Source organism: Vipera ursinii (assembly GCF_947247035.1).
Source record: "Vipera ursinii genome assembly, chromosome: 1".
NCBI lineage: Eukaryota > Metazoa > Chordata > Lepidosauria > Squamata > Viperidae > Vipera > Vipera ursinii.
Window position 1 is genome coordinate 263619896 of NC_139512.1, and position 24269 is coordinate 263644164.

Genomic DNA, 24269 nt, shown 5'->3' on the forward strand with positions numbered 1-24269 from the left:
CCAAACATCTGAATTTATATTAACATATTTTAATGGCTGTGATAAAGATCTGCACTATTGTAAAATCTTTGTTTTAGAATGTGGCCACACCCCTAACAGTTAGTATATTCTAATATGGATTTGTCAATATTAATTTCCTACAAACACACACTCACTCACTCACTCACCCACCCACACTTGCACTCACAAAACCTGTTTCCCCCAAAATATGGTGAAATCATTCATAGTAATCTATCAATTAATTTGGTTTAGTGGTTAAGGCCCTAGGCCACGGATGTCAAATTTGTCGCATCAAATGACGTGTTGCAACATATTGTGACGTTTTTCCCCTTGCCAGAGCTGGGGTGGACACAGCTTCTACATGACACATCTGGCCTGTCACCTGGCAGTTGACACCCCTGTCCTAGGCTAAAAACTGAGGAGACAGTGAGTTCTAGTCCCACCTTAGGCATGATAGCCAGCTGGGTGCCTTTGGGCCAGTCATTCTCTCGCAGCCTAACCTTAAGGTTTATTAAAGGTTTATTAAATTTAAATTTAATAAACCTTAAACCTTAAACCTTCCTCACAGGATTGTTGCTTGTTAGAAAACAAAAGGAGGAATGAGTATTAGGTATGTTCACTGCTTTGAGTTATTTATACAGATAATAATGATGGGATATAAACAAATGAATTAATTAATAGCAGACTAAATTCATTATGTGCTGGAGCAAAGGTTTATCTTTAAATATTCTTTCTATTTCTTTCCATCTTTTATCCAGAAAAAAACTTAGTAAGCTAGAAATAAAATAAGTAGAATTTTTACAGAATATCAGAAAAAAAAATCCCTGAATAGCTCCAATAATAATAATAATAATTTATTTATTTATTTATTTATTTTATTTAGTTACATTTATATACCGCCCTATTCCCTGAGGACTCAGGGCGGTTTACAGGGAAATTAAAAAATCCAACATACAAAAGTTAAAACCAAATTAAAAAATATTAAATTGACCCTGTACACAATTAAAACCCCAATTATTATTATTATTATTATTATTATTATTATTATTATTATTATTATTATTATTATTGGAAGTTTTTTTTGATTCTGCTCTTCAGAAAATTACATGCTGAAACAAGGATGTGTTGTTAAAAACATAATGGAGATACTGAACAAAGTATTTCAAAAATCATCAAGAATAGGATAAATAAAATTGTCCTTGAAAAGGTGAAAAGCCAAACATTGACCACTGCAAATCATTAAAACGAGGCCAGAACCTATAAAGGAAGGAAGCGGGGGGAAAAAATCTATATTAGCGTACATAGTGCTAGTAATGCATACAGATATTAGTTTGTTGTACTGGATAGCAACTTGTACTTGTTTCTTATTTAAGCTATTGTCTTTTTCTGGTTTTAAGGAGTTTTTTTCCTTTCTTTCTTTTCACTTTCAGGAAGAAGAATTATCATAAATCTCACCACTTACTTTACATCTAGCTCTTTACATTATGAAGTATGCCTGCAGAACCAGTTCCAACAGTTATGTTATCACTTTGGGCACAATTAAAGAAATCTTGATAAGCATGTTTCACATATCCACACTACGTGTATCAATTATTATTTCTTTCCAGGGAACTCTAGAATTTTAGTTCTGATGTTTTGAGTTTAGTATTTTTTTTTTCCTGAGAACACTCAACATCTTACCAAAACAGAACTCTCCCTACTTCAAAGTGGAAAACTTATAACTGTTTATACAGAACCTTTATGTGTTTAGATAATTTATCTGCCATTATTCAAAACAGTCTTTTTTAAAAAGAATTTTCTACTAACTTTAGGATAAACAACACAGGATCAACTTCAAAACATTTCCCTTACATATGTCTAAGTATGTTATGCTACCCTGGGAAGAATTGGTGGTTTGAAGGCATTTCCTTTGCCTTTTAACTTTGCAATTGTTTTTTTAAACTCGGTTTTATTTTTATTTTTGACCACAGTGTTTATATGGTTTTATTGCTTTATTTATAAACCTTCCAGAATCATGTGTGATGGGTGGTATAGAAATAAATAAATAAATATAAAAATAAAAAGTTACTATTTCCTATTGACTAAGATCAATTCCCGAAGACTCTATGAACATGTAATTTCTTGACAATAAAAATTAATATAAAATTATATTGTAATTTTTAAATTTTCTTATAACTTTGGTTTTCTGATGATTTCACATCCATCCATTAACTAAAACTAATCAAATTTGCCATGTGACATATCATTAGCATCCAATATTGTGACACAAATATGAAAGTCTAGAATTTGAAAAGCATGTTTTTTATCAGTATTATTTATATCAGACACATGCTGTATGTCTTTCTATATAATTCAAGCTCTCAAAGCTTTAGCATTCAATAAAATGTCAAATATATTTCATATAAATATATATTTGTGTGATTTATGATTGAACAATCATGCTGAAGATTACAGTTGCAAACAGACATAGATGAAGATGTATGAATTGATTAGTTTCCCTATTTCTTTTTAAAATGATACGTTTTAGTAGAGAGATGCTTCCCAACTATCAAAATTATAGATTTACTGTTTGGGATGATAAAATCATTATTGTTTAAACATACCTAAAGCTGCCCACCAGTGCAACATCAGTGGAAATTCAGCCATTACTGTAAAATGAAAAATTATGATCTACGTGAAATAAGGAGGAGAAACATCAACATCAAACATTGTCTTTGGAGAGAAAAAATAACCTTAATGAATATGTCACTGGGCTTATAAGTCAATTTTAGGAAAGAATTGAAGTTTTAAAAAACCCAATACAGTACAGTGCTGTTAATGATCACAGTTTAGAAACTATATTTAAAAAGGATGTTCTGGTACAGTTGGGAATGTTATGTGTCAAGATACTATATGTTTATTATGTGCCTGCCACATCTAAATTCAAAAATTGAGCCTCTATTACCTTCTCTGAACCAGATGTTGGGGATGTTACATGTCTCCTCATTCTCCTTTCCTTCTAAAGAATTGTTCAGTGGGAGTTTACATCCAAAGTATGCTTAGTGATGGCTGCACTTTTGGTCTAGATTTCAGCCATTATTAAATGCTAATCAAATGCATTCTGAGATGTACTGAGGGAAGGGAGATATTTCAGATCTTTCAGAGTTAATAAAAATTCAGTGCTTGTTCACAAAAATAACCTTGTATCCAAATTATCTTTCCAATCCACTGTTGTTTAGAAGAGTCATGAAGTCCTGGCTCTTCACCCATGGAGGAAGGTAAGACCCCTTGCTTTGTTGAGCTTGCCATATTTTATGTTTTATTTATTTTATTGTAATTTCCTTGTTTGATTGTTTTGAACCACCCAGAGTCATTGAAAGTCAGGTAGCATATAAGTTTAATTATTATTACTTATGGTTGGTTGCACATCTATATGCTACTAAAACTCTCATTGTCATGACCTTTAACTGGGTGAAGTGGTGCATAATAGGGCAACAATTATTGAACCAAGCTAACTCAGATGGGATAACTTACAGAATGTGTTCAAAATCCAGGAGCCATGATTCCCGAAGAAATGAAATTTGGGACAGTTGTGGCTGCTTCAGTACTACTGGCTATTGCTGGGATGCTGCTGCAGTCACATGATCTTCATTTTCAAAATTCCATGACAATTTCCCAGCCAGTCTCACAATCTTTCATTTTTTTCTCCACCTAGCGGCAACCATTTACCTAACTGCTAGGATGGGATGGGATGGGATGGGATGGGATGGGATGGGAGGAGGGGAGGGGGGAGGGATGGGGGGAGAGAGGAAGGAAGGAAGGACCCCCTTGCATTATTCCCAGCTAAGTCATCCTCCCATGTGCTCCCCTAAGCTTTGCCACTTTCCCAAGCCATATGCCTTTCTTGACCCATGCAGCAACTCTTGCACTTTCCCACATATATTCATGTCACCTGATGGAAGACATCTTTTACTCTTTCATTCAAAATGTTGAACACTTTTTCCATTCCATTTCATCCCTGGAATCAATAGCTCCTGGAGAAGGGCATGCAATTATCACCAGTCAATAAATTCCTATTTCATATCCACCCACAACAACCAATTCATACTTTTTCACTACAGTTTAGCCTTTTGTTCATAATTAAACTTATACTTTCACTTCCTTGCATGTATTCATCAACTCTTCTCCACAAAATTCTTTGCCTTCATTCAGGTCCGTTATATCCTTCTCATTTCTCTTAATTGCCTAGACTTAGAACATAACTATTTTTCTCTGGTTAATTCATGCTGTCTACCATTCACTTGTCTTATTTTCAAGTCATAACCTTCTATTAGCTATGGAAAGTACACTGTGACCTCCTACCACATATCATGGCTTTGCCAAATCAAAGTGTTTATATACATGTTGTCCTCAATCTATAACCATTTGTTCAGTGACCTTTTGATGTTACAAGTATGCTGCACAAATTGTGGTTACAACCAATCTTCAGAGTTCCTGCCATCCCATCAACTCTGTGATCACATGATTGCAATTTGGTGATGGGCAACCAACTTGCACTTATGACCACCTGGAATGCTGTGTGATCAGTTGATCACCATTTGCAATATTCCCTGTCAGCTTCCCCAGAAAGCCAATGGGGAAGCCAGTAGGGAAGGTTACAAGTCACTGGGTTCTTCCCCCCACCTATACATTCCCTCAATGGGGAAGTCAGCAGAAAGTTGTCTCACCTAGTAATTATAGCATTAGGTTAACAAGGACAACCAGGGATTGCCATCATTGAGCTATGCAGACATGCCTTTTTACCACATTGCTTAGCAATGAAAATCCCAGTCCCAATTACCATCATAAGTCAAGGACTACCTAAAAGTTGTTTAGTAACATATAGAAGTTATAGACTAGGTTGCTCAATCTCAAGTGTATCTAGGTAGCATTCTCTGCTAATGATAAAGACAGTATTGGTCAGTTTTTCCTGGGGATTTTGGCCAGTATGTCACAATAGAATAGAATAGAATAGAATAGAATAGAATAGAATAGAATAGAATAGAATAGAATAGAATAGAATAGAATAGAATAGAATAGAATAGAATAGAATTCTTTATTGGCCAAGTGTGATTGGACACACAAGGAATTTGTCTTCAATGCATAAGTTCTCAGTGTACATAAAAGCTATAAGTGATAAATCATGCTCATAATCATCATAAAAATACATTCATCATAAATCATAAGATGCAACATTTAGTGATAGTCATAGGATACTAAATAAGCAATAAACATAAATCATACTAGGAAACTAAATAAAACAATATAAATCATACATGCAACTGAGTTATTGTCATAAGTAAATAAGGAGATTGATAATAGGAAAGATGAGAAGAATAATAGTGGTATATCTTTGTGTCTAGTTGTTCTGGTGTGCAATGCCCTATAGTGTCATTTTGAGGATAGAAGTTGAAATAAGTATAACCAAAGCCAATTTTCACCCTGTTCTGTGCAAACTAGAGTCTATAACCTAGAAATTACCTTGCAGGTTAACATACAGTCACCCACATCCTGCCAAGTTGGTGACATACATCTAGGATGCATTAATTCAACATTTCCTATAAATTACAGTCCAATTTTAAAGCAACACTTATATTATTTCCATGTATAGTATAGTACATTTCAGCCAGAATGTTTATGTTCATTACAACTGACCCTTTTCTCCTTCAGCAAAGAAAAACTGAAAAGCAATTAATGTTTTGAGTTACAAAAAGGCTGAAAATCACATAATTACATTTAGTATGTGTGTGAATGTGTATATTAAGGAAATATACACGTATTAAAAAAAAAAGCTCTGGCTTGAAAGCATGGGTGATTCTGGTATATCCTTTAACCAGCTCAAGTAATTTGCCACAGCAGAGCAATGGGCTATACTGGCTAAAGATAATAGCAGCCGTAATCCAACATATTGCAGTATGCTAAGGCTGTCAGCATTGTTTCTTTCTTTTAACTTACTTTATGTCTTCAGTGAAAAGAATCTGAGGCAAAATAAAACCAGCAATGTGGCTATGTGAATGCATATCTATAAAACTGCTTTCAAAAATCATCAGCTATTATTTTTCTGAAGTAATGTTATTTATTAAACAATATACTTACCTGCTGAAGTTACTGTGATGTGAATGATTGTAATGGTTATGGCATAATCCCAAACCCATTCTTCTACCAGCAAGGCAAAGAGCAGGCCAGAGATGACATAGGCTATTTCCATTGATATTATAAGAACTAGAAACACAGAAATGCGTTAAAACAATACATGGGATCTTTTGTTCAATGCTTTCTAATTCTAAGTCTGCTAAATTTCCAAATATCATTGCTGTTAAAGATAGGAGCCTCGGCTGGCAACTCTATGCTATCCTCAGCCTGTAAAATAATCTTTGCATGGCTGATGGCCAACACAGAATCCTTGGCAATAAATTTGTGTTTGTGTTTTTCACAAACTGTGATACAGATACGTAATTTTAGACTGAATTTAAGTATTTTTTCCTGTGCCTTCTATTTAAAGCGTGAAGCATATAACTACACTTACTATTGTTTTTGGGGAGGGGGGGTTCAGTTCAATCTACTGACCAGGAAACTGGACCCCCTGATAAAGGGATATATGGTGCCCTGGTAACACAGTGGTTAGAATGCAGTATTGCAGACTAATACTATCAACTACCAGCAGTTTGATTCTGACCAGTTCAAGGTTGACTCAGCCTTCCTTCGTTCTGAGGTCAGTAAAATGAGGCACCAAATTGTTGGGGGCAATATGCGGACTCTTTAAACTGCTCAGAGAGGGCTGTAAAGCACTATGAAGTGGTATATAAGTCAAGTGCTCCTGCTATTGCTATGAGGAGTCAATGGAAGCAATATATTTATGGTATGGCAGAACATTCCATCCTGCCACATGTTCACAAGACTGCCTTTTCTATAGATATATCTCTTCCCACTCCTAAACTATTCCTACTATCTGGGAGAATAGCAAGTGGCGTCAAGTTCATTTTTAAACCAAACATTTGAGAAGTTTAGTTTTTATGAAAGCTGACCTGCATCATCCCAAATCAGTACCAATATCCATTTTAGTTCAAGAGAGTGAAAGCAGGTTTTCTGAATTTTAATACAAAGCCTAGGTGGTGGTGTTGTTTTTTGACATCCATTTAATCATAGCTGTTCTCAGTAATCAGGAAGATCTGTGAAGAGCAATACTACTTTGATTTCTTGTAGGATACTAAGAATTGTATCTCTAATTTATTCTTCCAACTTTCAACAATTCTTCTGGTCCTTACTCTAATGGCTCTGCTGCAATCCCATAGATACGCCTAGGGTATGGGTCTCTTTTCACACATCTGTAACCACAGCACTTCTGAGGTCAGGAAAAAAGAAGACGTTGAGAGCACAACACTCCAGCTAATAATTTGTTCCTTTAATTTCCAAGATTTGAAGGAAAAAAGGAAAAGGGAGAGATCTCTCTCTGCCAATCCCCAAATACCACTATTTCTTTAATCAAGAAAACAAACAAATGTCATTCAATTTTATTGAATTTTAAAAAATGATGTAGCAAACAAATAACATCTATCTATCTATCTATCTATCTATCTATCTATATAGATTAATTTAAGAATTAATTAATGGTTCTCCCTAAAAACATATCCGGGAATGACATCTCGATACCTTTGTTCAATTTTATTGTCATGATGTATATTTTACTGAGGATGACACAGTAATAATGTCAGTAAGATATATGACACGTTACTGAAAACAGTAAAAATCTTGAAGAGCTTAAAATCATGAGAGTTTAAAAGTAATAAATCTTATGGCATTATTCTTTGCTTCTGATCATACTGACACATTAAATTAATTTTGTTCTATAGTTATGAAAGGTACGAAAACACATTTTTAAAACTATTATTAGATTGAAGCTGAATTTCTCGTAGATTGTCTATAATCATCATTTCCCTATCATAGTTGTCAAGTCTCTTTTCATTATAACCAGTCTGGAAAACTCAAGCTAGTTGACAGCTATAATTATAAATCAACTTAATTGTTGGCTTACAAATCTGGAATCTGAAACTTTGGGACAAAGACTAGGCTGCAATCTTATTCATTGTGTTATGTATTGAGTTTGTGGTATTACACCACATGTGTTGCTGGAGAGCTAACGGCTCTCCAGCAACCCAGACAGGCCGTCTCCGGTCCTGCAATTGGTCAGCCCCAGGTGGCAAGCACGGGTTCAAACCTATTGGCTTCCACCTTAGGGCTAGGCCAGGGGTCAGCAACCTGAAACAGTGAAAGAGCCACTCGGAACCGGTTCCCTCACAAAAGCAAAAACTGGGAGCTGCAAAAAATGTGTGCACATGCGCATATATGCGCGCATGCGCAGAACAGGGTTTGACTGAAGAGTGGAGCCAAGGCGAGATATGCACAATTGAAATATGCATATTTGAATTGATTGGTTGAACATTTTTAGTCCCACTTTTTTTTTTTTTGACGGCACGTGGCAGAGGACTGGGAGCCGCAGGAGACGACTGAAAGAGCCGCATGCGGCTCCGGAGCCGCAGGTTGCAGACCTGTGGGCTAGGCTATATAGTGTGGCTGGGTGTGGCCCATGCTCAAGTACAGTTCCAGCAAGAATAAAAGAATGAGTTTCTCTGTACTCAGCCTTGTGTCATCATTCCTGCTCGCCAGAACCCACGACTTAACACATTGGAAATGTAAAGGCTGATAAGGCAGGAACCAGCAGTCCTCAGAATAGGCAGAATTGTTATGTAAAGTAAACTTAGCTTCTTCCCAAGGCTACCCCTAAAGAATGGCCAAATATATGTTCACTCTGAAATCTGTGAGGAAACAGCCATGAGTTTAAGTTCTGAAGTACTGACCTAAAGACTTCTTTGCACCAAGGTGGGCAATCTCTGTATTACGGCTTTACTCTTGTCTGCAATGAAGGTTTTAATCTACCCAAGTCAGGTCTGAGAGTCTTGTGTCAAGTCAAACCAGGAATTTTATTTGGTATTAAGTATAAGAAAGGCTGTAATTTTACTGCCCAACTCTGACAGGTTTAACAGGTAAAGCAGAAATTGTTGCAATCTGTATAGTCAGGGCTTTTTTTCTCATAGAACGCTCAGAACGGAGTTCCGGCACCTTTTTTGGATGGAACCTTGTAGGATAGGCAAGGTGGGTTGTATGATATGTGTGAGTTCCAGCACCTTTTTCTTTTACAAAAAAAGCACTGTGTATAGTGGTTAAGAAAGGATCCATGCTCTGGAATATTCTGAACGATGCAAAGCTGAGGACTGATGGAGTGGCTATGTAGGTAATGTGACCTGAAAGATAACTCACTGGAAAATTAGTGACTAAGCAGAATGCAACTGCTCAATAGTGAAAGTTGCATTTCCATGAATGTTGATGGAGCATGTCAAGGCCATAACCAATGACCTCTTTAACTAATTTTATTATGAGGCACATTGGGGAAAAGTTTCAATCTGGCTAGTGATTATCTGTAGAAGCCTTGTACCAATGTTAACAATTTTTTTATGTATGGTGAGTTACCATAATGGGTGACTTGAGGAGATGCCATTTTAATAATTCATCTATTGGGATAATTAGTTTTATTCCTATTAAACAAGCCTCTGGCCTTTTTTTCTGGTGAAATATATATTTCCTCAGCAGAACACCCTATTAGCAATCAGGTATTAATGGAGCAAGTAAATATTGGCTGATGCAGATATAACATAAAGTTCCTACATAGTGTTGTTGGGATTTTTTTTTGCATAATATAAATTCACTCATTATGATTAGCATTACTATATTATTACCCAGGCCACTTGAGTGTCTTTATCTGAGTGTAAGATGCCATGGTAAGGTGGGGAAAAGTATTTTCAATGCCACAATCTCCCACTGATTTCTAGAAATATCAAAATTCACAGATCAACTCTGTAAACTGATCTCTGATTCTCAAATCCTCCAGTGCAATCTTGGACTTTGGCCTGCAGAAATCAAGCATCCAAAAAATACCAGCTCCCAGAGGACAAGTTTTGACTTTTCCTTATTATCATCTAGACAGCATGGTATTCCCTGGTCTGTTCTCTTGTGTTCTTAGATCAGTTTGAGTAAGGATGATTGTTTTTCCAAAAGAATTTGGAAGGACTGGGAAATGAAAATAGCAAAAATGTCATAAAGCTAGTTTAAATTTTATGCAGGTCAGGCTATCTAGTATTATATATCACCCAAATTAGAGGGAATAGGAAGAGATCTGATAATGTTGCTTTCTCCAGAGTCAGCTGAGATAGCCAATGCAGGCAGAGCCATCTAGCTTCTGCATCACCCCTCACACACTGTCTTTTCTCAATATCTAAAGTGAATCTATTGATAATCATAAATTAAGATGATTGATGTATGGAATCTTGGAAGAATTTTTAAGGAGTTAATGATGGGATAATTTGTATACAGTATTTGTATTTAAATCTGTAGCTGGCTTGAAAACCATACTCAACGAGTAGTCCTCAATGGCACTACATCCACATGGAGAGAAGTAAGCAGTGGGGTACCACAAGGCTCCATCTTAGGCCCAGTACTCTTCAATATCTTCATAAATGACTTAGATGAGGGAATTGAAGGGGAACTCATCAAATTTGCAAATAACACCAACTGACAAGAGTAGCCAACACCCCAGAAGACAAACTCAGGACCCAAAAAGATCTTGACAAACTCGAACAATGGGCCCTATCCAACAAAATGAGTTTCACTGTGGAGAAAAGCAAAGTTTTACATTTAGGCAGGAAAAATCAAAGGTACAAGTACAGATTAGGCAAGACCTGGCTCAAAAATAGCAACTGTGAGAGGGACCTTGGAATCCTAGTGGACGATCACTTGACTATGAGCCAGCAGTGTGTAGCAGCAACTAAAAAAGCTAATACAATCCTGGGTTGTATAAACAGGCATAGAATCAAGATCACGTGAAGTATTAGTACCGTTTTATAAAACCCTAGTAAGACCACACCTGGAATACTGCAGCCAATTTTGGTCACCATTTCACAAAAAACATCTTGAGACTTTGGCAAAAATTCAGAGAAGAGCAGGTAAAATAAGAAAATGCCTGGAGACTAAAACATATGAAGAACAGCTGCAGGACTTAGGCTTGGCTAGTCTAAAGAAAAGAAGGAAAAGGGGTGACATGATAGCAGTATTCCAGTATCTGAGGGGCTGCCACGAAGAAGAAGGCATCAAATTATTCTCCAAAGCACCAGAGGGCAGGACAAGAAGCAATGTTTGGAAACTGATCAAAGAGAAAAGCAACCTGGAATTAAGGAGAAGATTCCTAACAGTGAGGACAATTAAGCAGTGGAACAGCTTGACTTCAAAAATCAAGGGCACTGCACTGGAGGTTTTTAAGAAGATACTAGAGTCAGTCACTTGCCTGAAATGGTATAGGTTCTCCTGCTTGAGCAGGGGGCTGGACTAGAAGACCTCCAAGGTCCCTTCCAGCTCTATTCTATTCTAATCCAAATTTAAATCATCCGCTTGAAGCGTTTTGATAGAAAATGGCCTCCTAGTAGTTTCAAGATCACAGATAGAAAAGAAGAAAACTTACCTAAATAGTGTGGGTTAAACCATGAAGGTTTTGTCTTAAAATCAAAAGGTGCAAATCCATCCAACATTTGAATTCTGTGAATATATGCAACATGTCAACAAAGTCCTTCAGGAATATCTGAACAAAACATTTTTTTTCTATCAAAGTCTCTCCAAATACAGGGACTTTCATATATGCTGAATAACAAACATTAGATAAGATCACATTGCATTACTGTATGTAGTTTACTTAACATCTTTTTCATACCAAATTCAATTACTGAGCATAAATGTACATATATGTATATATGTTTAAATGTTCCATTCAAAACAAATGAAACAAAGACAATCCCCCCCTCACATAATTTCATGCATTTCTGCATTTAGAAAGGTACTTAAAGTCTTCTTACCTGAATGCTGTGAAACAAAAGCACAGGACTATGTAATACACAAGGTAGAATATTAGCACACATTTTAGCAGATTGAGCAAAATAATCTGTAAATAAATAATATAATAAAATTAATGTGCTTTCTTAGCCACCTTTTGTACCAAATCACTAGAAAAATATAGTATGTGTGAGAGTGCTCTGTGTTTGTGTGTGTGTGTGTGTGTGTGCGTGTGTGCGTGCGTGCGCACGCATGTGTATTCAGGGGATAGCACCAAACTAACTCTGGCTGATCTAAAACAAAACAAAAACATACAGGTTCAGATCTGCTTAGTACTTAGGAACTAATTGCATGAAATCTTAGGGCTGGTATATTATGGTCAGGAGCATCCATAGGAGGAAAATTGTGATACCTACATCATACCATCATTATAATAATGCTACCATTTACATAAGAGCATCAGACATTGAGATTGAAGCATGTAATAGCATTTGCATGATAATACAATTGCATGCATGTCATTCTATTGGCATCAAGGGATTTATTTACGTGTTTGACAGTTTTTATACTTTGCCGTATTTTAAAACAACTCCCCTTAGTTTACCCCACCGAATCATAAAAATGACCCGTAACATAATAATTCAAGTTAACCAAAAAACCCAGTCCAGAGGTATAATGGTACCACTTTCTAGACATCAAAAGTGTAATTTTGTCTTGAATGGTTATCTCCAAGCTTGTCTCTAAACTTTCCAAAATGCAGTTGGGAAGGGAGCCACCCAAGTCTCAAGTGTCAGGGAGTTTACTCTACAGCAGGGGTCTTCAAACTTGGCCCTTTTATGACTTGTGGACTTCAACTCCCAGAATTCCTCAGCCAGCGTGTCTGGCTGAGGAATTCTGGGAGTTGAAGTCCACAAGTCATAAAAGGGCCAAGTTTGAAGACCCCTGCTCTACAGAAGTGGAGTAGCAATAAGAAAAATTGCTTCCTTTGTCTCCTTCATCAACTTCATGTATGGATGGAACTATGACTGTCTCTATCCTAGATCAGCAGATCAAACAGGCTGGTTCTAATTGAATGGGATAGAACTAAAAAGGCCTAGGAGTCAAGCCTTAAAGGGGTTATAAGTTAACTGAGAGCCAGTTTGGTGTAATGGTTAATGCACCAGGGTAGAATCAGGGAGACTATGAGTTCTAGTCCTGCTTTAGGCACAAAGCCAGCTGGATCATCTGGGCCAATCACCAGAAGCCCCAAGGACTGGTTCTAGCAGCCTCTGAAAATTGGCCAAAATTGAATGAAAGGAAAAAAAAGTTAAAACTAGCATTTTGTATATTTAAAAGCCTACTGGGTGCCAATGCAGCACCCACAAGCTGGTATCAAGTGGCTAAAATAATTTTCTCCCGCCAGCAGGCAAGCAATTGTATTTTATAATAATTTCATTTTCTGCATACTTGTGAAAGACAGCCCCATGTAAAGATCACTGCAGTAGACTGCCCTAGAGGTAATAAAGCCATGATTTACTGCTAAATATATTTTTTAGAATGGCTGAGTGTGCAATTAGATGTCTCTTCAGGCATATGAATAATAAGAAAAGCTTACCCAAGAAAATAAAACTGAAGTTTTGTCATCTTTGGGTTTGGCAAAGTATGGACTAGTCAACCTTATAAAGGAATTTTTAGCTTGGATCCTAAAGTAATAAAGGAAAATAGAAGTCAAGCCTCTCACCATTCTTCTTTTTACAACTGCTCTTCCTGCCTGAAATAGTCATTCAGAATCACCACCGGACCTTCTAAAAGGTTTAGTGCAGAATAAAAATAGCAGGGAAATAAAATGAGGAAATGTTGTTTCTGAAAATTTTCTTGAATTCGAGTTATTTCTTATTCTTGTGGGTTGACAAAATGGAGGTGTGGGAACCAGCTTTTATTTCACTTCTCTCTAAAATAACCTGTAGCAATAAAGCTATCTCTTTTTAGCCAAGCTAGAAAATGTGTGAATGGCAAGATCTGTACATCTGATTTAGTCCAGAGCACTGTGGGATACTGAGCTGTTTCCCCACTGGCTGAATTAATTTCTCATAAATATTCTACCAGGGCTTTTTGCAGATGGTAAATTTCATGCCCACAAGATCAGTAGCAGAATATTATTCTTGGACAAGGGCAAGCAAGGAAGAAGAGTTGCATTTACTTCTCCCAGATCACAGACTAGTTTTCCTGATGTACAGCAAAGCTGAATCATCTATAATATATCAGATTATAATGTGGAGCAAGGTGAAGATAGATACGAGGAAGGTTGGAAGAGAATGTCACTTTTCTGTTGTTACAGTCTGAGTCTAAGGCTCGTGATAACTTTTACATCATATTTTTTTTTCTTCAACTTGTCTAATCACCCAATTCAGGATATCTCTGAACAGCACAGAAATAAAAAGCAATCATAAAAAGTCCATATCAAAATAGCAAGACAAATGGACAGCTGAAGACACTAATCAATATACTAGTACATTTTCTAGAGATGGGCTCATTCAACACTTTGGCCCAATGCCGTAGGGCCAGTAATTTTACAATACTGAGTGGAAGAAAACTGAACAATATACTTAAAAAAGATAAAGTTAAATATTTCCCAGCCTGGTTGTATCCAACTCTAGGGGGTGGTCCTTATCTCTGTTTCCTAGCTGAGGGGACCAGCATTGTCCAAAGACCCTTCCATGGTCTGGTGACTAGCAAGACTATAAGCTGAGGCACACAGAACACTGTTACCTTCCCACTGAAGTGATACTTCAATTTAATTATTTGCATACTTTCAAACTGCTAGGTTGGCAGGAGCTGGGTCAAGAATGGGAGCTTATCCTGTCACATGATCCTTCCAGTCAACAGACACCTCATTGCTAGACCACGGTACCTCTGAACAATATATTACCTAACTACAAAACATCAGTTGATACAGGATTCAAACAAAATGAGAAAGAAATGAAAAACCATGAAAAATCTTACTGGAACTTCATTCCAGCAAGTCATCTGAATTGACCCTGAAAATAATCCATCCATCCTATTAAAACTGCACAATATATTCATTCGTAAAGTTGTTGGCAAGATTGTAAAGACATTGGCACAAAGTACTGCAATGCTGTTCGATAAAAAGTTTTTTTTAAAAAAATAAAGAATTATCATCCAACAATCCTTCACCCTGAATACTTCCGAACATTTCTTGTCTATCTTTCCAAACACATTTATATTACCATAATATGATATATAAACCAGATTAATTTCCCATTGTTAACTATCAGGTTTGTGACTATAAGACAAAGAAAACTGAACAGATTTTTTAAAATGAGTCTGTGGTATTTAAAAGAATGTTAAAGTGTTATTGCTGGGGGAAAATAATCAATATACCAACAAAGAACTTTTGGGTTTATACAGTGAAGCATTAGATTATTTAAATCAGGTCACCATTTATTATTTATGTTAACAATGACTTTTCTTTGTTAAAAATAGTTTTTATTTTTAAAAAAAAATATAATAAGAGTATATTAAAAGATACAGATACAGTAAATGTGAAAGAGAAAAAAGAAAAGTAATAGAAGAGGCAAAGAAAAAGGAACGAGAAAAAAGGAAATAAAAAAGAACAAAAAACCTGAAAGAAAGAAATATAAAGGCTTCTGATCTTCCTCTCCAGAGTTATACATACAATTCTAATAAAATCTCTATCTCTAGAATTATAGTTCCCTTCTTTCTATAACTTATTCTTTCTAATCATCAAAACTGTAAGTCATGAAATCATTTTCTTTTTTTATGCAAAAAGTCCATTAGGACTTTCCAGTGATTGAGGAACGTCAATAATAATCCTCCTCTGATCAAAGAAGTTAATTTAGCCATCAAGCAATTTTAGTCCATTTCACCGACCATTCCTCCATGGTGGGTAGTGTTGAATCTTTCCATATTTGTACATATATAATGATCTCACCATAATCATGAAATAATCTTCCATGAGTTTTTTCTAACTTTGTATCTATTAGTCCCAAAAAAGAAGAGCTCTGGCCTCAATTGAATATTCATCTTTAAAATTATCTGTATCAGTGTGTGTATTTCAATCCAAAATATTTTACCAAGCAGGATACAAAGTCCCTTCACGTTGTTCACATTTTCAACATATATTTGGAATCCATTTATACATTCTAGCTAATTTCTCTGGCAGCTGATATGATAAGGTCATAACATACTGTAAAATTCAACCCTTTTAACCACATATTTTCCCATTGATTCATCTATATATTATAACCAAAATTCTTATCCTACTTTGTCATACCATCTTTAACCTATCCTTCTATTTCAAATTTCAACAAAAGTTTATACACTTTAGCAATTCCGTGTTCATTATACATACACAATCACACTTCAAATTCTGCCTTTGTTCCCTTACCATAAGTTTTTTTAAAATCCATTTGAAATGTTTTTGACAACTGTAAATGGAAAAAACTATTGACAACTATAATTTTCTCCCTTTAGCTTCTCCCTTCTCTCTTGATTTAATTTTATATTCCCCTTAGTGATTTTCTAATAATTCCTGGTAAGATAACTATATCCCTTTGTTGTTTTTGTTCTGGAAAATGCTTCTTGTGCTGAGTTCCAAGGAGGTGTTTGTAATAAGGAGCCAGCATACTCTGTAAATCAGGTGGTTTTCCTGTTTTAGTCTCTTTAATAGCTACATAAGCTTCCATTATTGTTATAACACCATTCAAAATTTGTCTGATTCTCTGTAATCTTTGATAAATTCTGTTTACATAAATATTCATCTACTTCTACGAAAGAAATTTCTTAATCTTCTTATAATATAGAATAGTAGTGAAACATTTTCCCCATATTTGCATTATCTTTATTACAGTATTTCCTTCTTGTAACTTCAATATCACTTTCTTTTCTTTTTCTTTTTGCAACTTAAATGCAACCATTTCTCTGTTTGTTTGCAGATTCAAAATTTTCTTTATTGTGCACATTTCAACTTCATTTCCACGTCTCTCACAGTTAAAATAAATAATTATCTCTGGAGAGCCTTAATTTGGTGGGTAATAGTCTCTCTTGGGACTTTTTAACTCTTCCTTTTTCTCTCATGCAAAATGACTTGTGCTTTCTCTTGCCTTTTCTTTTTAATTTCACTATTACATTTATGAAATATCATCTCATAAAAGTTGTGCTTGCATCCCAAACTGTTTTTACTTCTGTACCCTTATTAAGATTATTGTCAAAAATCATTTTTCATTCTAAAAGTCACTGGGTTGTGGTCTGAGAAACTCTTCGGTAATAGTTCTACTTTATGAACACTAGTAGCCAAAATCTTAGACTTCCAAATAATACCTATTTTTGAAAAAGATCTGTCTTTAAAAAAAATAATTACATTCTTTTGAGTCACCGTTTTTATTTCAACTTTTATATATCAACAAGCTTCATTAAATCAAAGAAAACCTTTGGTGATTTGCTTTGTGTATTTTTAATCTATAAGCCCTTTATAAAATGCTGTTTTATCTTCTTTTGGAGCATAAATTCCCAGTATCAAAGATGTAGCCCCCTGTAAGTTAACTTACACCCCAACATATCTGCCATAATCATCCAACAATACAAGTTTTGGATATAGTTGAAAATTTACATATAAAACAACTCCATTTCTTTCTTTCTTATTTCATTCCTGATGAAATAAATTCTCTACTCAAATTTTTTGTGACTCAGAAATTTTAGATCTTTTTCCTAATATGTGTTTCTTTTTTTTTATTGAAAAGTTTTAAAATACAATTTTCCTTTAAGAATCCCCCCTTCCCCCTCCCTCCTCCCCCCCCTACCTCCCCCCCTCCCCCCCTCCCCCCCCCGGCTTCCCAGAGCTAAATGCAAGGTATATATATAAAAAACAATCATAAACAATCATATACTAACAACTATAAACTCTAAGATCCATCACTCTCTAGCTTATAAAGGATAAAACAAGCCTTAATAATATTAAATATGTATAAAAAGAAACTAAGATAAGAAAAGAAAAAAAAACGAAAGAAGACTCATTCAAATGCTACATAAAACTTCTTAACCCTATACTTGTTCTGGATAAACTCAATCCATTTTGTCCATTCCATAATATAGCGTTCTTGCGAATGATCTTTCAAATAGGCCGAAATCTTCGCCATCTCTGCCAGGTCTGAAACCTTTAAAGTCCACTCTTCTATGGTCGGCAGTTCCTCTTTCTTCCAATATTGGCCTATCAAAAGTCTTGCCGCCGTGATTAAGTTCAACATCAACTTGGTGTCCACAACTGTAGCGTCTGCAATTATTCCCAACAAAAAAAATTGCGGACAAAACTTTATCCTCTGTTTAAAAATCTTCTGCATATTCCACCAGACTTTTATCCAAAAAGCCTTAACCTTCTTACATGTCCACCATATGTGAAAATATGTTGCATCTTCATCACCACACCTCCAACATTTAGGCTGATAATTCGGATACATACTTGCAAGTTTTTTAGGATCTAAATGCCATCTATAAAACATTTTGTAAAAGTTCTCTCTTAGATTTTGAGCTTGAGTAAATTTCACGTTCCTCACCCAAATCTTTTCCCACGTGTCCATTGTGATAACTTCCTGGATATTTTGGGCCCATTTTATCATACAATCCTTAACAAGCTCTGTTTCTGAGTCAATCTCTATCAATGCAAGATATATCCGTTTGATATGTGCTGGTCCCTGATTTCTAATTTGCTTTATCAAATTTTCATCAGTCATTGTAAATCCATTTTTCTGGTCTTCTTTCCACCTGGCCCGTAACTGAGTATATTGAAACCAATTTTGAACAACCTTCTCTTCTCGCAAGAGGCTATATGATTTCAAACACCAAACATTTCTTTCCAAACTGAGGATCTCCTTGTACGTAGTCACATCATGTTTGAAGCCAGCATGTATATTTTCTATTGCGTGTTTTGGAATTGCCCACAATGGTATCTTGCAACTTAACTTATGTCTATACCTCTTCGAAACTCTCAGCAATGCCTGCCTTAAAATATGCACCCTAAACACGTTGTCTACCTTCTTATCATACAACAAATATGCATGCCAGCCAAACAACAAATCATGGCCCTCAAGATTTAATAACCTCCCTTGCGTCAAATTAATCCAATCACTTATTCCTACTAATGCAGCAGCTTCATAATATAATTTAAAATTAGGCAATTTAAGGCCACCTCTCTCACGAGTATCCTGCATAATCTTAAGTTTAACTCGTGGTTTTTTCCCTGCCCACACAAATTTATTGATACCTCGCTGCCATTCCTCCAGATTAGAATCTTTCTTAAGAATCGGTATCATTTGAAACAGAAATAAAAATTTAGGCAGGACATTCATTTTTACTGCTGCAATCCGTCCCAACAAAGACAATTGCAATTTTTCCCAACCTAATATGTGTTTCTTATAGGCAAATCACATCTTGTTCTAACTTTTTCAAATAATATTTTTTTTTCTCTTTTGAGGTATCCTGGTGGCGCAGTGGTTAGAATGCAGTATTGCAGGCAAACTCTGCCCACAGCTTGGAGTTCGATCCTGACTGGGTTCAAGATTGACTCAGCCTTCCATCCTTAAAATACTTTTTCTTTCAGTTCCAGTAATGCCAAGTTATCCAAATTTTTCTCCATATCTCTGTTTATAACTTCTCCATTGCTTTCCAATATTTCCACTTTGTCATTAATTTGTTTTATATCTTCAGCACTTGTCCTGCTCTTCAATCTTCTCAATTCTTCAATCTCCCATCTTTTTTTAAATAGTTCTTTCATATCCTTTTTATCTCTGCAAACCCTTCTTCCATTTCCTTTTTTAAAGCATCCAAACTATTGGCAACTGTTTCAGTCATCTTCTTCTCAAATTCCTCAAACATTTTCTGCAATAAGTCTGGCACAATGCCCTTGTCTATAAATTATTCCAGTGTACCTCTCCTTCCATCTCCTATTTTTGCTGCTTTTTTGTGATTGGGGTTGTAATAGTAATGACTCAAAAGTGAATGTATAACCATCGCTAGGATGAAAGTAAAAGGCAAACTTTTCTCTTTTTTCCCTTTTTTTCCTTTTTTCTGTTTTTAATACTTTCCTCCCAATTATCTCTCTGTAACTGCAGTCACACTGTCTGGCTTGGGTTATCCATATCTTCTTCTTGTGTAAAAACCCATCAGTTACCTACTTTCCTTAATAATAAAAAAACCAACATTTCCCCAAACATTTGGCCTGTTTGTCTAGTTCATTTTACCATTTTACCATCAAAGGCATTTTCATCAAAGAAAAGAAGTTCTTGTTTTTTAAAATTATTGTCTCCTTTATCAGTTTAAAGTTTTCTTAATTCACATTTAACCCAACATAGAGCCCTACCTGGAAGCCACGTTAACAATGTTTGTTTGTTTGTTTGTTTAAAAAAAATGTTACCTTCTTCTATAAAAGAGCTGTTTTGAATAGAAATATTGAGTATGGCATTTATTTTGTTTAGTTTCTCCCCAAATTTAGAATCACTATGTAAGATGAGCAGATATACAAATGTGACAAATAAATAAATATAATAATTCTTTTTATCTTTGTCATGTCTTAGAAACCATGAGTTTTTCTCTTCCCCCCACCTCTTGTTTTAGTGACTTTTTAAATGAGAAAACAAAACAATGCAAATTGCAATTTAAAAATTAAAATGAACTAGGGAAAGGAAGAAGCAATGGAAGAAGGAACAAAAGAAATAATAAAAATATGCACCTGCATATTGATGTATACTTATAGAGAGAGAAATAAAGCACATGGACACAACATTCATGTATATATTAGTGCTGTGCTGCATTTCAGATTTAAAAGCAAAATGTTCCTTTGGAACTTATATATGCACAAATCTAGCAGCACTTCTTTTCTTAGATTTAATAATAATAACACAGTCACCAAAACGATTCATTGGAACTTCTGTAAAAATTATCATGTAGCAGTAATGAAATATTGATGGGAGCACGGTGTTGAAAATATAATTGAAAATGAGCAGGTTCCTTCTAGGCTCCAAAAAGAAAAAATAATAATAGAAATACAAGGAAGAAAAGATGGTGTTTAAAACCACAACTGCCAAAAACAAAAGCAGGGCACTCCAGGCCTAAAGAGTTGCCACTTCTTAAGCTCTGGGGTCCCATTGAAAGCCGCTCAAATGGAAAGTGACATTGGCAGAATCTGGGAATACTTCTATGACAAGGTCAGATCTGGGAAGGCAAATGAAACAGCTGCAATTCATGTAAGGCAAAAAAAATAATCTCTTGGTTATTATTAAAGAAGAAACATAAATGGGAAGTTCTGGGTTTTTAGCAAAAAAAAGGGATAGTAAGGAACTACTAAGCAGATGTTTGTTAAGACTCATACCTGTAAAAGGCGGGGGGAGGGGAAATGTCTTATGTTGCTCACCATGTGGAAAAATATAAAGAAGAAAAAGGAAAAAAAATGAAGTTGCCATAAATCTCAGTTTAATGAAAACCTATTAACCCGGCTTTAAGGGAGAATAGAGGTAGCTCTTGCTTAGCAACCAAAATTGGGGCTGGCAACTCTGTTGCTAAGCACCACGGTCACTGAGTGAAAAATCACCTGACTATGTTGGGCTTATGACATCGCTTCATTTTTTCTGTTAAGATGGATGTCTCAATGTGGTTGTTAAGTGGGACATCACCTGACTGCCATAATTCGGCTTGTTGAGAGCCAGTTGTGAAACTTCCAAAAAGTGATTATGTGACCAGAGAATGCTTCCGTGGACGTAAATGTGAGGACTGGTTGCAAAGATGTTGTTTTTTCAGCCCTTACTCTGAATGGTCACTAAATAAGGCAATTGATAAGTGAGAATTACCTATATTTGCATCTGGACATTCTTCGAAATAACATATTAAGTTGGTTATATCAGAAATACAGTAGTCCAAATGATTTTTTTAGATTTATGTTATTTACATCAGTACATATAATTTGTATTCTGATATAAATATGCAAATTGATATAATTGACATCATTTGAATAAATTTACAAAATGACATAAATTGACGCAAATGCTATAAATATAGAGTCAATGGACATTTGGTACCAGTAACCAAATGGTCTATTAAATCAAGTTTATATTATGATATTGCCCCAAAGGGATATGTAGTTTTTAACCTAGTTTAAAGGTGCCCTTATAGTAAGCCATAGCTTTCTGATTACTTTATTCTTTTACATAAATGCTTTTTAAGTTCTTTTATTCCATTCATAGCAGCTAATAAGAAACATTACAAAAAAAATATGAAAGCATAGCAAAAGCAAAGAAATACTAGCTAAACCTAGGGGTGTTTCCACTTTGGGTTATTGCAGGCCCTAAAATAAAATAAAAAGTGAATTTTTGGGAAATAGCACACTCCCCCTTGAATAAAAGTAATAAATTGTTTACTGAAGTTAGGATTGGGCAAGGAATAAATGTGCCACTTAATTTTAACGATTAAATGTTAATCTAATTTCAGGAATTCTCAGACTTCATGGTGAGTCCAAGCAGAGCAGGGAGCAAAGGCAGGAATGAGTTTTAAGTGGCACAAGTTTAGCCTCTTTCCGTTTTATTGTTTTATTGCTCTCTTTTAATTGTGACCTCCTGTCAGGAGCTCTCAAGCCACAGAGTTCTGTTCTAATGCAAAATTTATACTTTCTAAATGCCTTCTGAAATAAGAAAGCCATAACTATATGAAAAAATATATATAAGGGGATCAACTTAATCTTTTGCTTCAAGAATTGGAAGCTTCCTGCTTTCTTAATTTTTGATGAAGAAAAGAATTGGGATAAGATTCTTCTCAGCTTTTGGCATGGTAACATAAACTGGTTGTCCTACTAAAGGCAGTCCTCGACTTACAACAGTTCACTTAGTGATCATTTAAAGTTACCACAGCACTGAAAAAAGTGACTTATGATCATTTTTCACACTTATGACCACTGCAGTATCCCCATAATAACATGACTTATATTCAGATACTTGCCAACAGACTCATATTTATGACCTTTGCACTATCCGGGGGTCACGTTTTGCGACCTTCTGACAAGTAAAATCAGTGGAGAAGCCAGCTTCAATTAACAACCGTGTTACTAATTTAACAACTGTGGTGATTCACTGAACAAATGTGGCAAGAAAAGTCGTAAAATGGGGCAAAACTCACTTAACAAATTGCTCACTTAGCAACATATGTTTGGGGCTCAATGTTTGTGGTCGTAAGTTGAGGATTACCTGTAATAGATTGCTTAGTAGATGTAGTAGGTGAACACATGTAGATTAGATGTGGTAGATGAACACTTATTATAGTGAATAAATGAACCACTCGGAGCAAATGATGAATGTGTAAGTTTACAACTGACTGGAGAACTCAGCTAAAGTCATTCTAATAATTATTGTACTATATTACTGTATCTAATAATATACTATTATGGCCTTGATATCTCAACACATCATATGATATGCTAGGTTTGGCCTAGCATCTTGTGGGAACCCAGCTAATAAACGATCAACGGCTTCATGCAATCTGTGGACTGAGCCACTGCCTCTCCTTCTGTTGCACACAGTTTGAAAGCCTTTGGGTAGAAAATAGCGTAAAATAATAGAGAAAATCATAGGAGACTCTTATTCTCTTGGAGGGAACCCTTTAAGCTCAGAATTGTGGTGACTGCAGCAGCTGGAATTCTCAGCACAGCACAGGAATGCAGCAGAAGTTTGCTTTAAAGCATAGTTTTTATAAATGTAGAAGATTAAAAGGACAAACTCATTATAACTGTTATGTTGAGAATCTGTTTCTCCAGATGTCAAATGCTCAGGTCTGAATGTGATCCAAGAGCCCTCTTTAACCTGTGTAACATCATTTCTTTCTCTCCTCTTGCTCTTTGAATGAGTATGTTTCAAGAGTCTGAGCCTTTTCAGAAACACACACACACAGAGAGAGAGAGAGAGAGACAGACACACAGACACACACACACACACACACACAGACACACAGACACACACACACACACACACACACACTTATAATCTGAAGGTCGCAGTTCTCAGTTTTCTTATTCTGGAAACATTCTCCTGAAATAATCAAGGCTATTCCAACAGAGGAAGCTTGAAAGGATTTATGCAGATTCTGGTCAGAATAAAATATTAGCTGGTGATACTACAGAATTGTGTATCTAGGCTATTAAAACATTTCTAAATCACCTTCCCACTGCTCTCACTTTACATATTAAGCAAATTCTCTCTGATGGAACACTAATGGTTGACAAGACCCATAAATAGTTCACACCAGCACAATTCATTTTTACTTTGAACGAC

At 35.5% G+C, this 24269-nt stretch overlaps 1 protein-coding gene across 1 annotated transcript; it reads right to left on the bottom strand.

The window, feature by feature from the left end:
• Positions 1–1117: 1117 nt before the first annotated feature.
• TMEM244 (transmembrane protein 244) lies at positions 1118–19735 on the bottom strand (the record flags this gene model as incomplete). The annotated part of the gene is made up of 6 exons (XM_083374134.1): positions 1118–1257; positions 2604–2648; positions 6115–6240; positions 11585–11658; positions 11973–12058; positions 19550–19735. The coding sequence occupies 6 exons, from the start codon at positions 19733–19735 to the stop codon at positions 1163–1165; spliced, it is 612 nt and encodes a 203-aa protein (XP_083230260.1). The 3' UTR covers positions 1118–1162.
• Positions 19736–24269: the final 4534 nt, after the last annotated feature.